This window comes from Pleurodeles waltl, chromosome 1_1 (genome assembly GCF_031143425.1).
Source record: "Pleurodeles waltl isolate 20211129_DDA chromosome 1_1, aPleWal1.hap1.20221129, whole genome shotgun sequence".
Taxonomy (NCBI): domain Eukaryota; kingdom Metazoa; phylum Chordata; class Amphibia; order Caudata; family Salamandridae; genus Pleurodeles; species Pleurodeles waltl.
In genome coordinates this window covers 616190004-616209059 of record NC_090436.1, presented here as the reverse complement: position 1 = coordinate 616209059, position 19056 = coordinate 616190004, and the positions used below count along the sequence as shown (strand labels likewise).

The 19056-nt window shown below is 48.7% G+C and overlaps 1 protein-coding gene across 1 annotated transcript in view; it reads right to left on the bottom strand.

The window, feature by feature from the left end:
• Positions 1-19056, bottom strand: part of CAMK4 (calcium/calmodulin dependent protein kinase IV) — an 892231-nt gene that overhangs the window by 166780 nt on the left and 706395 nt on the right. The window contains exon 7 of the mRNA XM_069226461.1: positions 17752-17826. Within this exon, the coding sequence (XP_069082562.1) occupies positions 17752-17826 (75 nt within the window). The remainder of the gene's footprint in view (positions 1-17751; positions 17827-19056) is intronic.

Genomic DNA, 19056 nt, shown 5'->3' with positions numbered 1-19056 from the left:
CCCCTGGTCCCTGATTGTCTTGGGTGCGAGGTGTAGCCTGGGGTCCCTATACAGGTGGGCACACTGCTGATTGACATGTCCTGGGGACAGTGGTTTGGGTACGCTGGGTGGGTGCTGTGGAGTTGGATACTGATGGGGGAGGCTCTGTGGTGGTCTGTGACTGGGCTTGGGTAACCGGCTGTCCAGTGGTCCCTAATGGGCCAGGTAGATCATCCAGATTCTGAAGTCCAGAGTTACTGTCATCACTGAGGGCCTCTTCAGTTTGGGGACTGGATAGTGCTGGCACCTCCTCTCCGGGTACATTGGCTGGAGTAACTGTGAGGATGTAAATGATGTGTTATGGTTAATGTGTATGACATATTGTACATCTCTGGCTTCCCCTCTATGGTTGGTGTTGCCCTGCCAGCTTTTGCTTGTGATTGTTGGTGTATTGTGGGATTGTTAGTTTCCCTATGCTGTGCATGCTTTAGTGATGTGTGTCCATGCAGGGCTGTGAGGGGCGTCCATGCATTGGTACAGCATGCATGGCTTGGCATTGGGATTAGTGAAATGTGATGGTGGGATGTGTGGGATGTAGTGGAGTGATGGGAGTGAGGGTATGTGATGGCATGCAGGTATGGGGGTGATAATTGTTGAAAGTTGACTTACTAGAGTCCAGTCCTCCTCCGACTCCGGCCAGGCCCTGAGGATGCAGTATTTCCAAGACTTACTCCTCCCATGCTGTGAGTTGTGGAGGTGGGGGGGGTCCACCGCCAGTCCTCTGGATAGCGAGCTGCTGTCTTGCTGCTATGGAACGTACCTTCCCCCGTAGGTCGTTCCACCTCTTCCTGATGTCGTCCCTTATTCTGGGGTGCTGTCCCACGGCATTGACCCTGTCCACGATTCTCCACCATAACTCCATCTTCCTTGCAATGGATATCTGCTGCACCCGTGCTCCAAATAGCTCTGGCTCTACCCTGACAATTTCCTCCACATGACTCCTCCTCAGTGAAACGGGGGTGCCTTTGTGGTGCCATGGGTGTTATGGGATGTGTGTTGGTGAGGGTGTGTTGGGTAATGTGTTAGGGTGTGTGAAGTAGGGTGAGAGAGGGATGTATGGGTGTATGTGGTATGTGTATGTAGTTTTGTCAGTGGTCTTGGTGTCAGTTTCATGCCAACGAATTGGAATTGTAAAGGGTTGTGGGTAATGTGGGTGTGTTTCATAGTGGTGTGGGTGTGGTGTGTGTATGGGTGTCAGATGTGTGTTGTTTGAATTGTGCAATGTGGTGTTGTTTTGTCTGAGGGTGTTCATTGTGAGTGCGGCGGTGTGTACCGCCAATGGTTTACCGCTGTTGAATGTCAGCCATGGTGATTCGTGGGTCATAATGTGATGGGAGTTGTTCTGTTGGTGTAACGGTGTGGGTTTTGATACCACCACCTTATCACTTTGGTCTGGTGGATTTGTGTCTGTGGCTGAATTCTGTCAGATTGGTAGGTGTGTCATTATATGATGATCGGATATCCGCTGCCGCAGCGGTAAGATGGCAGCCGCCAGCGTGGTGGTAAGCGAGATTTATGTCATAATGAGGGCCAGAATGCCTTATAGGGCATAGTGCAGCAAGAAGGGTATTCTAGACAGTTTGAGCATATATTTGGTTATTTTATGGATATGGGAGACAGGTCACAATAACCCCAAAGCACTCTATCCTCGAAAAATGTATTTTGTGGAGATTGGAGGAATCAATCAATCAATCAATCAAAAAATTTATTAAGCGCAATACTCACCCGTAAGGGTCTCAAGGCGCTGGGGGGGAGGGGCTTGCCGTTTACCGCTCAAAAAGCCATGTCTTGAGGTGCTTTCTGAAAGTTAGAAGGTCCTGGGTCTTGCGTAGGTTGGTGGGGAGGGAGTTCCAGGTCTTGGCGGTGAGGTGGGAGAAGGATCTGCCGCCAGAGGTGGTGCGTTGGATGCGGGGGACTGTGGCGAGGGCGAGGTCAGCGGAGCGGAGAAGTCGAGTAGGTGTGTGGAAGTTTACTCGTTCATTAAGGTAGGCTGGCCCAGTGTCGTGGAGGTATTTGCGAGCGTGGATAAGGACTTTGAAGATAATCCTTTTGCTGATGGGCAGCCAGTGTAGGGATCTGAGGTGAGCGGTGATGGTCCATGGAGGATGAGACGTGCGGCTGCGTTCTGGATCCACTGGTGTTTTTTCTGAAGCTTGGCTGTGGTACCAGCGTAGAGGGTGTTGCCGTAGTTCAGTCTGCTGCTGATGAGGGCATGGGTGACCGTTTTTCTTGTTCCCAAGGGAATCCATTTGAAAGTTTTCCATAGCATGCGAAGGGTGTTGAAGCAGGAGGACGATATGGTGTTGATTTGCTGGGCCATGGAGAGAGATGAGTCTAAGATGATGCAGAGGTTGCGTGTGTGGGTGGTGGGTGTTGGGGGTGGTCTGAGGGTGGTGGGCCACCAGGAGTCGTCCCATGCTGTCTTGGGGCCAAAGATGATGATTTCTGTTTTGTTGGAGTTAAGTTTGAGGTGGCTTGCTGTCATCCATTTGGCGATGTCGAGGAGTCCGGCGTGCAGGTTTGTCTTGGCGGTGGAAGGGTTCCTGGTGAGGGAGATGATGAGCTGGGTGTCGTCTGCGTAAGAGATGATGGTGATTCCGTGGGGGCGGAGGATGTTAGCGAGGGGGGCCATGTATATGTTGAAGAGGGTGGGGCTGAGGGAGGATCCTTGGGGGACCACGCAGATGTTTGGGTTCTTTCGGCGAGGAAGGAGGTGAGCCAGTCTAGGGCTTTAGTGTTGGATTCCTGCGTCAAAAAGGCATGCGCTGAGGGTTTGGTGGCATACAGTGTTGAACACTGCGGAGAGGTCCAGGAGGATGAGAGCGACGGTCTCGCCCTTGTCCACTCTGGTTCTGATGTCGTCTGTGCAGGCTATGAGGGCGGTTTAAGTGCTGTGGTTCTTGCGGAATCCAGACTGGGAGGCCTCGAGTGTGTTGTTTTCCTCTAAGAAGTGAGGCAGTTGAGCATTCACTATCTTCTCAGCGACCTTGGTGGGGAAAGGGGGAAGGGAGATGGGACAGTAGTTCGTGAGGTCTTCCGGGTTCGCTTTGGGTTTTTTGATGAGCGCGTTGACTTTTGCGTGCTTTCAGATGTCTGGGAAGGTTGCGGTGCCAAAGGAGCTGTTGATTACGGCGCAGAGCTGGGGAGCAATGTTTTGGCTGGCCTTGTTGAAAATGTTGTGGGGGTAGGGGTCTGTGGGGGAGCCTGAGTGGATGGAGTTCATGGTTTTTCTGTTTCTTCGTCGTTGGTTGGGGTCGAGGTGTGTATTTGGTTGGTGTGGGGGGGAGTTGTGCTGTCAGTCGTGTCGGTGGTGCTAAAAGTGGGTGTTGATGCTGTGAAACTGTTGTGTATGTCTACGATTTTGAGGTGAAAGTAGTTGGAGAGGGAGTTGCAAAGGTTTTGGGTGTGAGGGGGGTCGATGGTGCTGGATTTGGGTTTGGTGAGCTCTTTGACAATTGCAGAGAGTTCCTTGCTGTTGTGTGAGTTATTGTCTATGCGTTCTTTGTAGAAGGACCGTTTGGTGGTCCGGATGAGCTGGTGGTGTTTACGTATGGTTGTTTTGAGGGTGGAGAAATTGCTCATTGAGGGTTCTTGGCGATATGCTTTCTCAATTTTGCGACATTCACGTTTGGAGGCTTGGAGTTCTGTGGTGAACCAGGGGGCGGTCTTGATGGTGCGGGTGTTGTTGTTTCTTTTCAATGGGGCGAGGGAGTCTGCGCAAGTTGTTAACCATTGTGTGAGGTTGTGGGCGGCAGTGTTGGGGTCGTTGGTGATGGGGTGGGGTTTGTGTGAGCTTGGCGATCAGGTGTTCTTTGGAGATCTTGTCCCACTTTCGGTAGGGTGCGGTGTGTTGTCGGTGGTGGGTGGGGGGTTTCATGAAGGAGAAATGGACACAGTGGTGGTCAGTCCAGTGGAGTTCGGTGGTGTGGGTAAAGGTGACGTGGCTGCTGGAGGTGAAGATTGCGTCAAGCGTGTGTCATGCTGAGTGAGTGGGTGAGGTGATCAGTTGTTTGAGTCCGAGGTTCGTGAGGTTGTCCAACAAGGCTGTGGAGTTGCGCTCGTGGGTGCTTTCCAGGTGAAAGTTGAGGTCACCAAGGAGTATGCATTCTGTGGAGGTGAGGGCGTGGGAGCTGATAGTATCTGCGATGGCGTCGCAAAATGGGGGGCGGGGCCCTGGTGGTCTGTAAATGATGGTTCCTCTAAGGGTGGTGTTGGCGTTGATGTGTATTAAAAAGTGTAGGTGTTCTGCGCTGTCTAGGGTATCGTTGGTGGAGATTTTGATGGTGTTTTTGTGTATGATGGTGATACCTCCTCCTGGCTTGTTTATGCGGTCTCTACAGGAGATTTTGTAGCCTTCTGGGATGGCTATGGCTATGTCGGGTTCTGATGAGGGGTTCATCCATGTTTCCGTGAGGAAGGCGATGTCAGGGGAGTATGTTGTGATCAGGTCTCAGAGCTCGATGGTGTTCTTGTGGATGGAGCGGGTGTTAAGGAGTATGCAGTTAAGGTGGTTGCAGGGGTTGTTGTTGTGGTGCGTGTTGGTGTTGTGGTGCGCGTTGCTGTTGTTGGAGTTTGTGTGAGTGCAGGAAAAACAGCATGAGTGGCATGTGAATGGTCCATGTGTGTGCTTGGGGTTGGCCTGGGCGCAGGTGGGGTGCTGTCCTGGGTTGAGGGTGTGTAGTTTAGTGGAGGAGTAGTGCTGCCTCGGGGGGTCGGAGCAGCGAGGGCCAGGGGGACCGGCGCTAGGCGCGGTCCAGGTTCGGATGGGCGCAGATAAGCTTGCCTCTGGCGCACCAGCGGCATACTCGCTGCGCGGAGCCCCCACTAAGAAGGGGAGGTGGGAGGGAGGAGCAGCTGAGAGGCGGGAGGGAAGGACCAATGGGGGAATGAGGGGGTGGGGCTGCAGGAGACGCAGCGGCAGGGATCGTGAGACCGGCAAGAGCCGGCTGGGAAACGGGCAGTGCAAACAACAAGGGCAAAACGAAGAGGAATTCAATAAGGGCACAGGAGCAACTAAAAACAGTGCAGAAAACGAAAAACGATTTACATGAAACGAAATAACGATATACAAAATGCAGAGCACAACTAGATATGCCTACCACTAAGCACCAGGGATAAGGTGCAGGCGGGTGCCTGCGGGTGGTGGAGGGCCTCGAACTCTTCCTAGCGGCAGACAGCGGGGTCAGCGGCACAGAGGCAGGCTGGTAGAGCCAAGTGGCCTCCTGGCCAAAAACAGGTCAGGGGGTCACACAGGGCTCCGTGCAGCGGCCGCCATTAAGAAGGGGAGGTGGAAGGGAGAAGCAGCTGGGAGGGAAGGACCAATGGGGGCGTGAGGGGGGCAGGGCTGCAGGGGACGCAGCAGCAGGGATCGGGAGACCGGCAAGAGCCGGCTGGAAAACAGGCGGTGCAAACAACAAGGGCAAAATGAAGAGGAATTAAAAAAGGGCACAGGAGCAACTAAAAACAGTGCAGAAAATGAAAAACGATTTACATGAAACAACATAACGAAATACAAAATGCAGAGCACAACTAGATATGCCTACCACTAGGCACCAGGTATGAGGTGCAGGTGGGTGCCTGCGGGTGGTGGAGGGCCTCGAACTCTTCCTAGCGGCAGACGGTGGGGTCAGGGGCACCGAGGCAGGCTGGTGGAGCCAAGTGGCCTCCTGGCGAAAAACAGGTCAGGGAGTCACACAGGGCTCTGCTCAGCGGCCGCCATTAAGAAGGGGAGGTGTGAGGGAGAAGCAGCTGGGAGGGAAGGACCAATGGGGGTGCGAGGGGGGCGGGCTGCAGGGGACGCAGCAGCAGGGATCATGAGGCCGGCAAGAGCCAGCTGGGAAACGGGCGGTGCAAACAACAAGGGCAAAATGAAGAGGAACTCAAAAAAGGCACAGGAGCAACTAAAAACAGTGCAGAAAACGAAAAACGATTTACATGAAACGAAATACAAAATGCAGAGCAAAACTAGATATGCCTACCACTAAGTACCAGGGATGAGGCGCAGGCGGGTGCCTGCGGGTGGTGGAGGGCCTCGAACTCTTCCTAGCGGCAGACAGCGGGGTCAGTGGCATGGAGGCAGGCTGGTGGAGCCAAGTGGCCTCCTGGCCAAAAACAGGTCAGGGGGTCACACAGGGCTCCGCGTAGCGGCCGCCATTAAGAAGGGGAGTTGGGAGGGAGGAGCAGCTAGAAGGCAGGAGGGAAGGACCAATGGGGGCACGAGGGGAGCAGGGCCGCAGGGGACGTAGCGGCAGGGATCGGGAGACTGGCAAGTGCCAGTTGGGAAATGGGCGGTGCAAACAACAAGGGCAAAACGAACAGGAATTCAAAAAGGGCACATGAGCAGCTAAAAACAGTGTAGAAAACGAAAAACGATTTACATGAAATGAAATAACGAAATACAAAATGCAGAGCACAACTAGATATGCCTACCACTAGGCACCAGGGATGAGGCGCAGGCAGGTGCCTGAGGGTGGTGGAGGGCCTCAAACTCTTCCTAGCGGCAGACGGCGCGGTCAGGGGCACGGAGGCAGGCTGGTGGAGCCAAGTGGCCTCCTGGCCAAAAACAGGTCAGGGGTCACACAGGGCTCCGCGCAGCGGGCGCCATTAAGAAGGGGAGGTGGGAGGGAGGAGCAGCGGGGAGGCGGGAGGGAAGGACCAATGGGGGCACGAGGGGGGTGGGCCGCAGGGGACGCAGCGGCAGGGATCGGGAGACTGGCAAGAGCCGGCTGGGAAACAGGCGGTGCAAACAACAAGGGCAAAACAAAGAGGAATTCAAAAAGTGCACAGGAGCAACTAAAAACAGTGCAGAAAACGAAAAACGATTTCCATGAAACGAAATAATGAAATGCAAAATGCAGAGCACAACTAGATATGCCTACCACTAGGCACTTGGGATGAGGTGCAGGTGGGTGCCTGTGGGTGGTGGAGGGCCTAAAACTCTTCCTAGCGGCAGACGGTGGGGTCAGGGGCACGGAGGCAGGCTGGTGGAGCCAAGTGGCCTCCTGGCCAAAAACAGGTCAGGGGGACACACAGGGCTCCGCGCAGCAGCTGCCATTAAGAAGGGGAGGTGGGAGGGAGGAGCAACTGGGAGGCAGGAGGGAAGGACCAACGGGGGCACGAGGGGGGCGGGCCGCAGGGAGTGCAGCAGCAGGGATCGGGAGACCGGCAAGAGCTGGCTGGGAAACGGGCGGTGCAAACAACAAGGGCAAAACGAAGAGGAATTCAAATAGGGCACATGAGCAACTAAAAACAGTGCAGAAAACGAAAAACGATTTACATGAAATTAAATAACGAAATACAAAATGCAGAGCACAACTAGATATGCCTACCACTAGGCACCAGGGATGAGGCGCAGGTGGGTGCCTGTGGGTGGTGGAGAGCCTCGAACTCTTCCTAGCAGCAGACGGTAGGGTCAGGGGCACGGAGGCAGGCTGGTGGAGCCAAGTGGCCTCCTGGCCAAAAACAGGTCAGGGGGTCACACAGGGCTCCGCGTAGCGGGCGCCATTAAGATGGGGAGTTGGGAGGGAGGAGCAGCTAGAAGGCAGGAGGGAAGGACCAATGGGGGCACGAGGGGAGCAGGGCCGCAGGGGACGTAGCGGCAGGGATCGGGAGACTGGCAAGTGCCAGCTGGGAAATGGGCGGTGCAAACAACAAGGGCAAAATGAACAGGAATTCAAAAAGGGCACATGAGCAGCTAAAAACAGTGTAGAAAACGAAAAACGATTTACATGAAATGAAATAACGAAATACAAAATGCAGAGCACAACTAGATATGCCTACCACTAGGCACCAGGGATGAGGCGCAGGCAGGTGCCTGCGGGTGGTGGAGGGCCTCAAACTCTTCCTAGCGGCAGACGGCGGGGTCAGGGGCACGGAGGCAGGCTGGTGGAGCCAAGTGGCCTCCTGGCCAAAAACAGGTCAGGGGGTCACACAGGGCTCCGCGCAGCGGGCGCCATTAAGAAGGGGAGGTGGGAGGGAGGAGCAGCGGGGAGGCGAGAGGGAAGGACCAATGGGGGCGCGAGGGGGGCGGGCCGCAGGGGACGCAGCGGCAGGGATCGGGAGACTGGCAAGAGCTGGCTGGGAAACGGGCGGTGCAAACAACAAGGGCAAAACAAAGAGGAATTCAAAAAGTGCACAGGAGCAACTAAAAACAGTGCAGAAAACGAAAAACGATTTCCATGAAACGAAATAATGAAATGCAAAATGCAGAGCACAACTAGATATGCCTACCACTAGGCACCAGGGATGAGGTGCAGGTGGGTGCCTGCGGGTGGTGGAGGGCCTCGAACTCTTCCTAGCGGCAGACGGTGGGGTCAGGGGCACGGAGGCAGGCTGGTGGAGCCAAGTGGCCTACTGGCCAAAAACAGGTCAGGGGGACACACAGGGCTCCGCGCAGCAGCTGCCATTAAGAAGGGGAGGTGGGGGGGAGGAGCAGCTGGGAGGCAGGAGGGAAGGACCAACGGGGGCACGAGGGGGGTGGGCCGCAGGGAGTGCAGCAGAAGGGATCGGGAGACCGGCAAGAGCTGGCTGGGAAACGGGCGGTGCAAACAACAAGGGCAAAACAAAGAGGAATTCAAAAAGGGCACAGGAGCAACTAAAAACAGTGCAGAAAACGAAAAACTATTTACATGAAATGAAATAACGAAATACAAAATGCAAAGCACAAATAGATATGCCTACCACTAGGCACCAGGGATGAGATGCAGGCAGGTGCCTGCGGGTGGTGAAGGGCCTCGAACTCTTCCTAGTGGCAGACGGCGGGGTCAGGGGCACGGAGGCAGGCTGGTGGAGCCAAGTGGCCTCCTGCCAAAAACACGTCAGGGGGTCACACAGGGCTCCGCGCAGTGGCCGCCATTAAGAAGGGGAGGTGGAAGGGAGGAGCAGCTGGGAGGCGGGAGGGAAGGACCAATGGTAGCGCGAGGGGGGCAGGCCGCAGGGGAAGCAGCGGCAGAGATCGGGAGACCGCAAGAGCCGGCTGGGAAATGGGCTGAGCAAACAACAAGGGCAAAACGAAGAGGAATTCAAAAAGGGCACAGGAGCAACTAAAAACAGTGCAAAAAACGAAAAACGATTTACAGGAAACGAAATAACGAAATACAAAATGCAAAGCACAACTAGATATGCCTATCACTAGGCACCAGGGATGAGATGCAGGCAGGTGCCTGTGGGTGGTGGAGGGCCTAGAACTCTTCCTAGCGGCAGACGGCAGGGTCAGGGGCACGGAGGCAGGCTGCTGGAGCCAAGTGGCCTCCTGACCAAAAACAAGTCAGGGGGTCACACAGGGCTCTGCGCAGTGGCTGCCATTAAGAAGGGGAGATGGGAGGGAGGAGCAGCTGGAAGATGGGAGGGAAGGACCAATGGGGGTGTGAGGGGGGCAGGCCGCAGGGGACGCAGCAGCAGAGATCAGGAGACCGCAAGTGCCGGCTGGGAAACGGGCGATGCAAACAACAAGGGCAAAACGAAGAGGAATTCAAAAAGGGCACAGGAGCAACTAAAAACAGTGCAGAAAACGAAAAAAGATTTACATGAAATGAAATAATGAAATACAAAATGCAGAGTCCAACTAGATATGCCTACCACTAGGCACCAGGGATGAGGCGCAGGCGAGTGAGTGCCTGCGGGTGGTGGAGGGCCTCGAACTCTTCCTAGCGGCAGATGGCGGATCAGGGGCACGGAGGCAGGCTGGTGGAGCCACGTGGCCTCCTGGCAAAAAACAGGTCAGGGGGCCACCCAGGGCTCTGCGCAGTGGCCGCCATTAAGAAGGGGAGGTGGGAGGGAGGAGCAGCTGGGAAGCTGGAGGGAAGGACGAATGGTGGCGCAAGGGTGGCGGGCCGCAGGGGATGCAGCGGCAGGGATTGGGAGACCGGCAAGAGCCGGCTGGGAAACAGGCGGTGCAAACAACAAGGGCAAAACAAAGAGGAATTCAAAAAGGGCACAGGAGCAACTAAAAACAGTGCAGAAAACGGAAAACGATTTACATGAAACGAAATAACGAAATACAAAATGCAGAGCACAACTAGATATGCCTACCACTAGGCACCAGGGATGAGGCGCAGGCGAGTGAGTGCCTGCGGGTGGTGGAGGGCCACGAACTCTTCCTAGCGGCAGAGGGCGGGGTCAGGGGCACCGAGGCAGGGTGGTGGAGCCAAGTGACCTCCTGGCCAAAAACAGGTCAGGGGGTCACAGGAAAGAACCTAGGGCCACAGCATTGGGCTTTACACAAGGAGAAGGTGAACATATTTATAAACTAGCTAAATACAGAGGGGATTGTTTACAAAGGAAAACTTCCACATGGGTAAATCTACATATGTACGTATACTTTTACACTTTGTAGTAAAGTTACTATTTTAATTTATTCCTAAACTTAGTGATGTAAGATTATTACAATGTGTAGGCTTGTATATCTCTAACCACTGAATTCAGCGGGTGGATCCTAATTTACAAGTGTAAAGTTACTACTTCAACTTTTCACATGTAAGCAGAGATCTCCACCACTAGGGCAGAGTTCTTCCTATTCAAAAATGTAGGAAAAGCTTAAAAGTTTACTGAACTTTTAAAAAACTATTAAAAATATTTTTTAGGTAAATAGTAGTGTAAATCAATTTTAAGAATAATTATTTTAAATGTAGACCACAATAAACAATAATGAATTTTGCAAATTAATAACAAAAATAAATCTAAAGTATGCAAACTATATATATTGTGATGCAAATATGAAACGTTTTATGTACAGACACCATTTAAATGTCATTATTTTATTTTAAAAAATGAAAGCTACATTGATTTTGAAATTCTGAAAAGTTTATTAACATATTTGATAAACTAATAATTATGTTTTATTTATCACTATATTTTTAATATTAAATTAAATGTGGTTATAATTTAAAAAAAGTTAAAATAGGTTAACTTAATTTAACAACAGTTCCTACAAGCTTTTATTTTAAGTCCCTGACTCTCTTATTTTCAATGGGAGAGTGTTGCAGTTCTGGTAGTTGGTCATGTGAGGAGCTGCAGTTACTCCGGGTGTGAGTTGGAGTACATTTGCAACTATTGTGCATCATTTTTAGCTGTATTAACTGTAGAAGTGCAATTTGTGAATAGCAATGGGCTTCCCCTTTTGTGGGTGTTTGTGAGTACACGTAAACACCTCCTTAACCATCCCTAAACTCCTCATTACTCCTTCTTTAACTCCTCAATTTAGTCATACATATTCCTCATGTCACAGTCTCCACCTCTGTTCCTCCCACTTTTACTACTAAAAAGTGCACCTTCCAATATGGAGATCTCTGTATTTGGTGAGGAGATCTCCTCACATAAAAGACAGGCGAGGGGGAAGCAAAGACCTCTTCATGTAGGTTTTTTAATAGCTATTTGTAGTATGTTAGTAGTACTACTGCAATACTACTTAACGTTCTACAAAATGCAGTTTGTGAATAGACCCTACAGTAGCTAATACTAAAAAATCAGGGACCCCCAGATAAAAAAAAAACTTCTGACAACATGAGTACCATTTGCACAAAAAAAGTGAAAAGGGGGCTTAATGCATTTAATCATGTTCAATATCACAAATAGTTCTCAAAACATCTTTGTGCACAAAAAAAAAAGATTTGTGGAGGGATGGTGTGCTATCCTTAATAAATGTTATTTGTATCTCATCTTGTTAATCATTGAGGAACTATCTAGTATCCAGAACTTGAGAAACAAAATGTGTGAACTAAAGTCTAATAGTCAGAAAAATATAGGTGTTAATATCTGTACAAAAGAGATAGTTATAATAATATAAAGAGCTTAAGTCTCTCTTTGATTGTGACTTGTATAAATTATGGCTTCTTTGTTGTTAGGTAATTTTATTAAACCTTTTTCTGTATCTTGCGCAGATACCTGCTCTGCATTAAGAAACTGAACATAAGTTGGTAAAGCATGAAATCTGCAAATACTAACCTGTGAAATTATCCGTTTACCAGTGCTTAAAAGCACTTAAAAGCAAATTGTGATTGTTCTGATTTATGAATATTTGACTATGCCGCTGCATATTTAAGATGACACAAAGTACTAACACTAGGTACCTTTACGTTTTTTACTTTATGACTCACTTTCATGCTTATGTTAGAGCTGATTAATAGTTTCTCACTGATGAAGGGAGTTGGGCTTGAAATTCATTAGGACTCGCATCATCCAGATAACTGAATTTGCATATATATAAGTGAAGATACAATATCTATAGCTGTTCATAAAATCTAAGACATCAAATTGATTCAGAATGGATTCTACAAAGAATGACCATGCACACAATAGAAGATGACCTCTTGCAACCATATTTGGAACACAGACGGCTTTCCTGAATGTTGCTTAGATGTGCCTTGTAAGACTTTTTCTCTCAGTGCAAATCACTATGGATTAGGTTGGGTCTCTAACTTTTTCTGTAGAGACTGTTACTTCTGATGAGTGAAAATCAGTCTGAGCTACTGAAGGCCAAGCCACTCAAATACCAGACACCTCTAACTCCTTGAGACCCTCACGGGTGAGTAGCGCCCTCTATAAAAAAAAATTGATTGATTGATTGAAGTCCAGCTTCATTGACTTTCAGTCTATTTTCCATAGATCCAGAACTATGGTGTGAACTAAATACTTTGACTAAGAGCACTAAATTATAATTCTATGATAGGAACCATACACTTGTTGGGAATTACGGCCCAAATTGTGGTGATATTGAGCCTCTTTAGTCGATCTTTCTTAATTTGCTGTATTTTCCCTTCCCTTCCCCCCATGATAATGGTCGGAGATTTTAATCTCCTCTAGGATCACAACCTGAATAAATCAGCTAAATCCAGGGAGATAGGCTTTCCGAAATCCCAAGCCTTTTTGAAACATGTGATGGGTCAATTGGCACTCTGTGATGTTTGGAGGGAAAGAGCAGGGGATAAAGCAGGTTTATTCCTTTCACAATACGAAATATTGCCAATTCTCCGGGATTGACTATTTTTTGTTATCAGCCTTGGTGCTAAGAGACCAGATCCAGGAAATAACTTATTTATCAGCCCACTTGTCTGATCACTCAGCGGTACTAATGAAATTTAAGCCTGTTTTCCGGGATTTGGTCCGCAGCCAGCCTGTGCTTGCACTGTGTGGCCCATAACTAGGCTGCAGTGTGCAGTCTTGGCCCAAAAGACTTGGCGTGGAGCTGCTGCAAGCTGCTGCTGAGGGGCTACACTGGCACCAGCTCCAGCTCCAGGCCTCTGTGCTCCCACTGTCATCAGCAGCTCAGGAGCAGGTGGCAGAGAGCCAGGCCCCTGATAACAGGGACTGTGACCTTGACCCACGTAAGACCCTTGTTTCGCTTTCTCTTCTATGTGAACATGGGTGCCGGCACTGGGCATGGACAGTATTTGCATATGAGGGGGGTCTGTGCTTGGAAAAAAGGAAACTTGCAGTCTGAGCTCCACTTGAAGAGATCCTGTCTCCCCAGAGTTCCTGGGAAAGGAATTGAGGTTATGGGGTATGGCGCTGAGGCCAGAAGGGAGAGATGAAGACCGGTGGAGCATCAGCTGCTGGGTGGTAGTCCGGCAACCCCCACCAGATAGAGAGGTGTGTGGCCTAAGAGAGTGCCTTAGAGCCCAGTGGCAAGCAAGGCTAGGCACTTTGTGAAAATACCAGGCTGCTGCTGGGCCCTAAAGAAAGGGCAGTCTGAGGCTGTGTGTGACTGCAGACAAAGCGATTGCAAGGCTGGTGCCAGACAAGAGGTGTGCTTGGCCCTCCATAGCAAGTTTGTGAAGGAGGACAGTTGGTGAAGGGAAATGTGGAGGTGTGAGAGCAGCAGGCTTCAGTCCAGTGAGATGTATCAGCACAAGAGACCTGAAATGGCAGCTTTCAGTGCCTACAGCATACCATTGGCCTGAATGCGCCCGATCTTGGAAGCACTAAGCAGAGTCGGGTACCCAACTCTGCTTAGCACTTCTGAGATTGTGCGCATTCAGGCCAGGGGAGTAGGGCTGGCAGCATACCACCACACATGGAACTCCACGGAATTCCATGGAGTTTTTAGCCATCTTGCAGAATTCCGCAGAGTAGAACTCTGTGAGCTCAGCCCACCCCTAGTACTGGCAGGGAAAAACCTACAATGTCCTTTTTCAATGCAGCAAGGCTGGTCCTCCCATAGGAAAACATTGGGTGGATTATAACATTGTATAATGCTTAACTTCAGTTTGAGAGCAGCTACAACCATGATTCAAGGACTCATTTTAATAGTAATCCAAAATCCAAATTAATGGTCAAGTTGGATTTTATATTATGATTTTACAAATTACACATTTAGAAAGTTGTCATTGCTCTGCCTAAGCCAAATGTGCATTTCTGTCAGTGCCCAGTGTTACCTGACTGTCTCTCCTGTGCTGGTATGTGTATTATTCCTACAATGGACAAAGGCTTGGGTGTGGAGAGATGTTTTTCTTCCACAAGCAGGATGACCTGGGTCTGGGGGTTGTGCCCAACCCCTTCCTGAGCTTCAAGTGGTGCCTACCCTTTCACTGGCAGATGTTGCTCACATCTAGACCTGAGTCCCTTAGATTTCCTAGTCATCATGACTCCAAACCCAGTAGGGAGGGAGCTGCCCCAGAACTGGTTTGCGGACACCACAATGGAGGGTTTGCTCATGTTACCCACATCTCTGGGTAGGAACTGGGAGTTCTAAGAAAAGAAGGGACTGGCCATGAATGATTTAGATAGAGAAGGGCATTTGGGGCAAGTTTAAAGTACATCACACAGGACGTGATGCAAAAGTGGGTGGGCTCACTTCTGTGAACTTTGACCCCATTGGTCAGGAAGTGGCCGGAAGTTTCCCCACACCCACAGGCTGGCACTGGGCATAAATGTGCCATCCACAGTTCCCCTTTTACAACACTCCTGGACCTGTGAAGAATCAGAAGAAGGACTGCCCTGCTGTCTGAAGAACCTGAAGGAAGACTTTACCTGCTTGCCTTGAACCCAGGACCCCAGAAGTGATTCCAAAGGTCAGTTGGTTGACCTCCTGCTTGAACTACAAAGGCACAACAAGCTTTCAAAAGCCTTTCCTGCAACTGCCAAGCTGACCAGTCCCAACTGGACCTACCCGGGACCCTGCTGTTGGCTTCTGCTATAGTGAGTCTTAGCCCCCAGTGCTGTCTCCAAGGTCCTGGGAGTGTACTCCTCCTGAAGTTTCTTCACACCTGGGACTTAGAAATGTTTTGCCAACTTTCTGCTCTGAAAGCGATGGGGGATCAGGACTAACCTGCTATGCAGTACCTATGAAGGTGCATCACTGCAGGGGCCAAAGATTCAAGATATTCCAGCTAGACTCTTCTCTACGGCAGCAAATCTGATTCAGCGTGACTATCAGGAGATAGTGTCCAGCTTCTTGAAGCCCTCTTCACCTGAAGCCTTGCTGGAACAATCCAAGTGACTAAGTTTGAAGGCAGAAATCTCCACTGGGCAAAGGAGCAAAAAGTATCTAGATAGCAAGGGACCTTCTCTGGGCATAAAATTCAAATTTCTCTTGCTCAGAACTTTCCCGTCAACAGCTACACCAAAACCACGTGCAATGCTAGCCAAAGATGTGAAGCCCCCTTTAGCCTCAGCCTGCTGACGATTTTTGACTTTCGTCCCAGAGACTTAGGGGCATATTTAAGAGCCCCTAGCGCCATTCCAGCGCCACATTAGAGTAATTTATTTTACGCTAATGTGAAGTTAAAAAGCCAAAAACGCCGCGCCATATTTACAAAGTGGCGCCACTTTGTAACCCTTTGGGCTACATTATGCCTGTGTCAGGCATAAGATATGCAAGGAAAGTGTTCCCCTGTTAGGGGGGCCAAAAAATGTCACAAAGAAATCTCAGAGATTTCTTTGTGTCATGTTTTTTCAGTACTTTTAACATAAGCTCAGAACAGGCATTAAAAGGAGGCTTCCATCGGTTACAATGGGCCTCTGGGTGCTTTGCTGGATTAGCGTCAACATTTTTAATGCTAATCAGGCAAAGCGCCAGGCTAGCGTAAAAAAATCTGATGCTAGTCCCCTAACTACCACCATGGTGCGCCGTATTTTAAGTACAGAGCACACGTGGTGGCATTGGGTGGGGCGCTAAAGGGCACAAGAAAAGTGCATTGTATGCAGCGCCACTCTTCTTAAATATGCCCCTGGGCCCAAAGGTAAATTTTTTCACCAGGTCAAACCTGGTCCCTGTATCCTATTGGCACTCCATTGCAATCACCCCTAACTTTTCACTCTTTTCCGGTCAAGTGCAACCAGACGACCTCAGTTGCCCCTTAACACTTCTAAGTGCAATTTAGAAACATAAACTTTAAAAATTCATAACTCCAGTATTTCTAATAGGATTTTTGTCTTTTTGGTGTTGTTTTATTTATTTTCTAAATTGGTTTGCAATTTTTCTTGTGTTATATTTTCACTTTACTATTCTTTGAGTAATTCTTAAATACTTTACACATTGCCTGTAAGTTACACCTGTCTGCTTTAGTGCCAAGCTATCTGAGGGTTTAGCACAGGTTTATTTAGTTACATTACTGGTTCACACTGACTGGGATTGCGATTATTATTTGAGGTGGATTCTAACCTCCCCCAACTAATACTCCAATTCCTTACAAACATGTTTACTTAATCCTTCCTCTGAGTCTCAGACGTCCTGCAAAACTTGCACTCCATGCCTCAAGAAGCAACACCTATCCCTGCTCAAAGCCAACTCCACAGCAGTGGTTGGTTTATGCAGAGCATACTGTGATGACACTGAGGTTCCAGCCATCCATTGGTTCAGGCTGCAGCACCCACCAGTCCACACATTCACATGTCCCAGGGGTGTGGACGGTCAGTCCTCAATGGCAAGCTGACCTCAGATTGAACCTTCAGAGCCCTCTTCACAAGGAAGAATAAACGCCATCAACTTAATCACTCATAATTTCTCTTTTTGTGTGCAGTCCCCAGGTTTAGAAGCAGCCGTGCTCCTCCCTGGAAAAGATCAGATCACGCAGGGGGTCTGACCACAGTTACAAGGGCAATTGTGTCAGGATTCGGGTGGGAACCTGCTCAGAGCATGTCTGGTTCTATCGAGCCCAGGCCATGCCCCTTTGAGTTCCCCAACATTATATCACTGAGATCCCACCTTCACAGGATTACACCACTTTTTACCTTAAGAGACTTTCCTTGTAATCTTCACTTTTGCCAGCAGTACCAGAAAATGTTCTATGTCTATTAAGTGTAGTAAATCTACTTAGGTGTGAAATAACACAATAAATTACTTTCCTTTTGATAAACTAAAGCACTGGCTTGATAGACATAAATGTATATACTGCTATTTGTTGATTGTTCAGAGTCTTTAACCCCCACATCATCTCTCTGAGCAAGCCTTTGGCTGCAAGCCCACTCTCCACTGACTTTTCAATCCAATAGTATGGTTAAGTCCTGGGACACCATTGGTAACCAGCCACAAATCTCAGTGCCTTGGTCATTTTATTCCAAATCCACTTGCCAAGAATGCCAGAACAGCTCATCACAGGGAAGACTAACTCAGTACCTTTAATTTATTTCCCAGTGCACTAAGACTTGCAAACATTTCGAAAGTAGTAAATTGTTTCATTATGTGATGCATTATTCACTATATCTAGGCATTCATTCGCATGTATACAAGATACTTAAAATCAAATGCTTCTTAAGGTTTGAATTACTAAAACCTACCACAATACCCGGGAGTTCCACACACTGTCTTCATCGTCACTTGATCATCCACTATCTTTGAAAGACCAAAATCAGCTATTTGAGGGGAAAAAACAATATATTACTTTTTGTCACACTACATTGCATATAAAACAGTATAACCATCAATATCTTTTTTGATGTGAAAAGCCAGTTTCGTTCCTTACAATATCACACATACAAACTGCGATAGGAAAAATACACTTTAACTAAAAAGTGTTTATTTCACCAGCTTCATCGTGTTTCTCAGCACATCTAAGAAAACCACACAGAATATCAGTAAAATAGCACAAATGCATGTTGCAAACATCAGGAATAAAATGAACATTTCTACCAGAGTAAAAATGTAATCTAAAAATCTAGCACCCTAAAACCTACTTCTAATCCCTACACTAGGAGAGCACAGAGTATCATAACTTGCATCTAAAGTTTCTTAGGGAGAACCAAAGCACTTCATACCTGTTTACAGCAAGATACTGTAGTTATCAAAAGTCAGGGAGGCCGAGTTCACTGTGAAAGGAAAACACACATTTCATCAGCTCCTCTCCTGCCTGACTTGACTCAGTATCAGCATAAAGCATGATGCAACAGCATCTCTAGCACCCCAGATCTTCTCTGGCAGTATCCTGTGCGATAATCTGGGGTAGGGACTTCTTTAAACAAGTGTTCAAGTGGTAGCCCTTTTATACTGTATCTTATCTGAGATGGGGCTTTCTGACTTAACTTCATGAATGTGTGACATAACTTATGTGCATCAAGATGAGAATCTTAGATGCATTCATATACACAAATAAGGTAAAAACGTGTTAATGCAGACTACATTGTTTTGGTTATTGTTCTGATTTTACTTTGAAATAGAGATAACAGGACACTTGTCCCAGACTGATGTTGCATCATATATTCTTATCAATGTCACTGTCTGAATGACTTGACACTTTCACAGGTTCTTGGAAAGATAAGGGCAGACAACTTCTTCATTAAAGTCAGGCATGTTGATGAATCTGCAAAAGTAGATAAAATGGATTCTCGGCCTTCTCAAGATGGAGTTGGGCCTTTTGGATTTTACGTCACCTGAACCTGTCTAGGATCTTGTAACAAAGGTAGAACGATGAGTATTTGTTACAATTGTCAATACTTGGTTTATGGACCTTAAGTGCCTGCTTAGACTATATCAAGTCTATTTTTACAGAACATTCCCTGAATTTGTGCCATGCAAGGTTTATGGATCCTACAACAGGTTTTGCATTCAAATCTGTCTTTGACTGCAAAGCAATACCAAATCAGTAG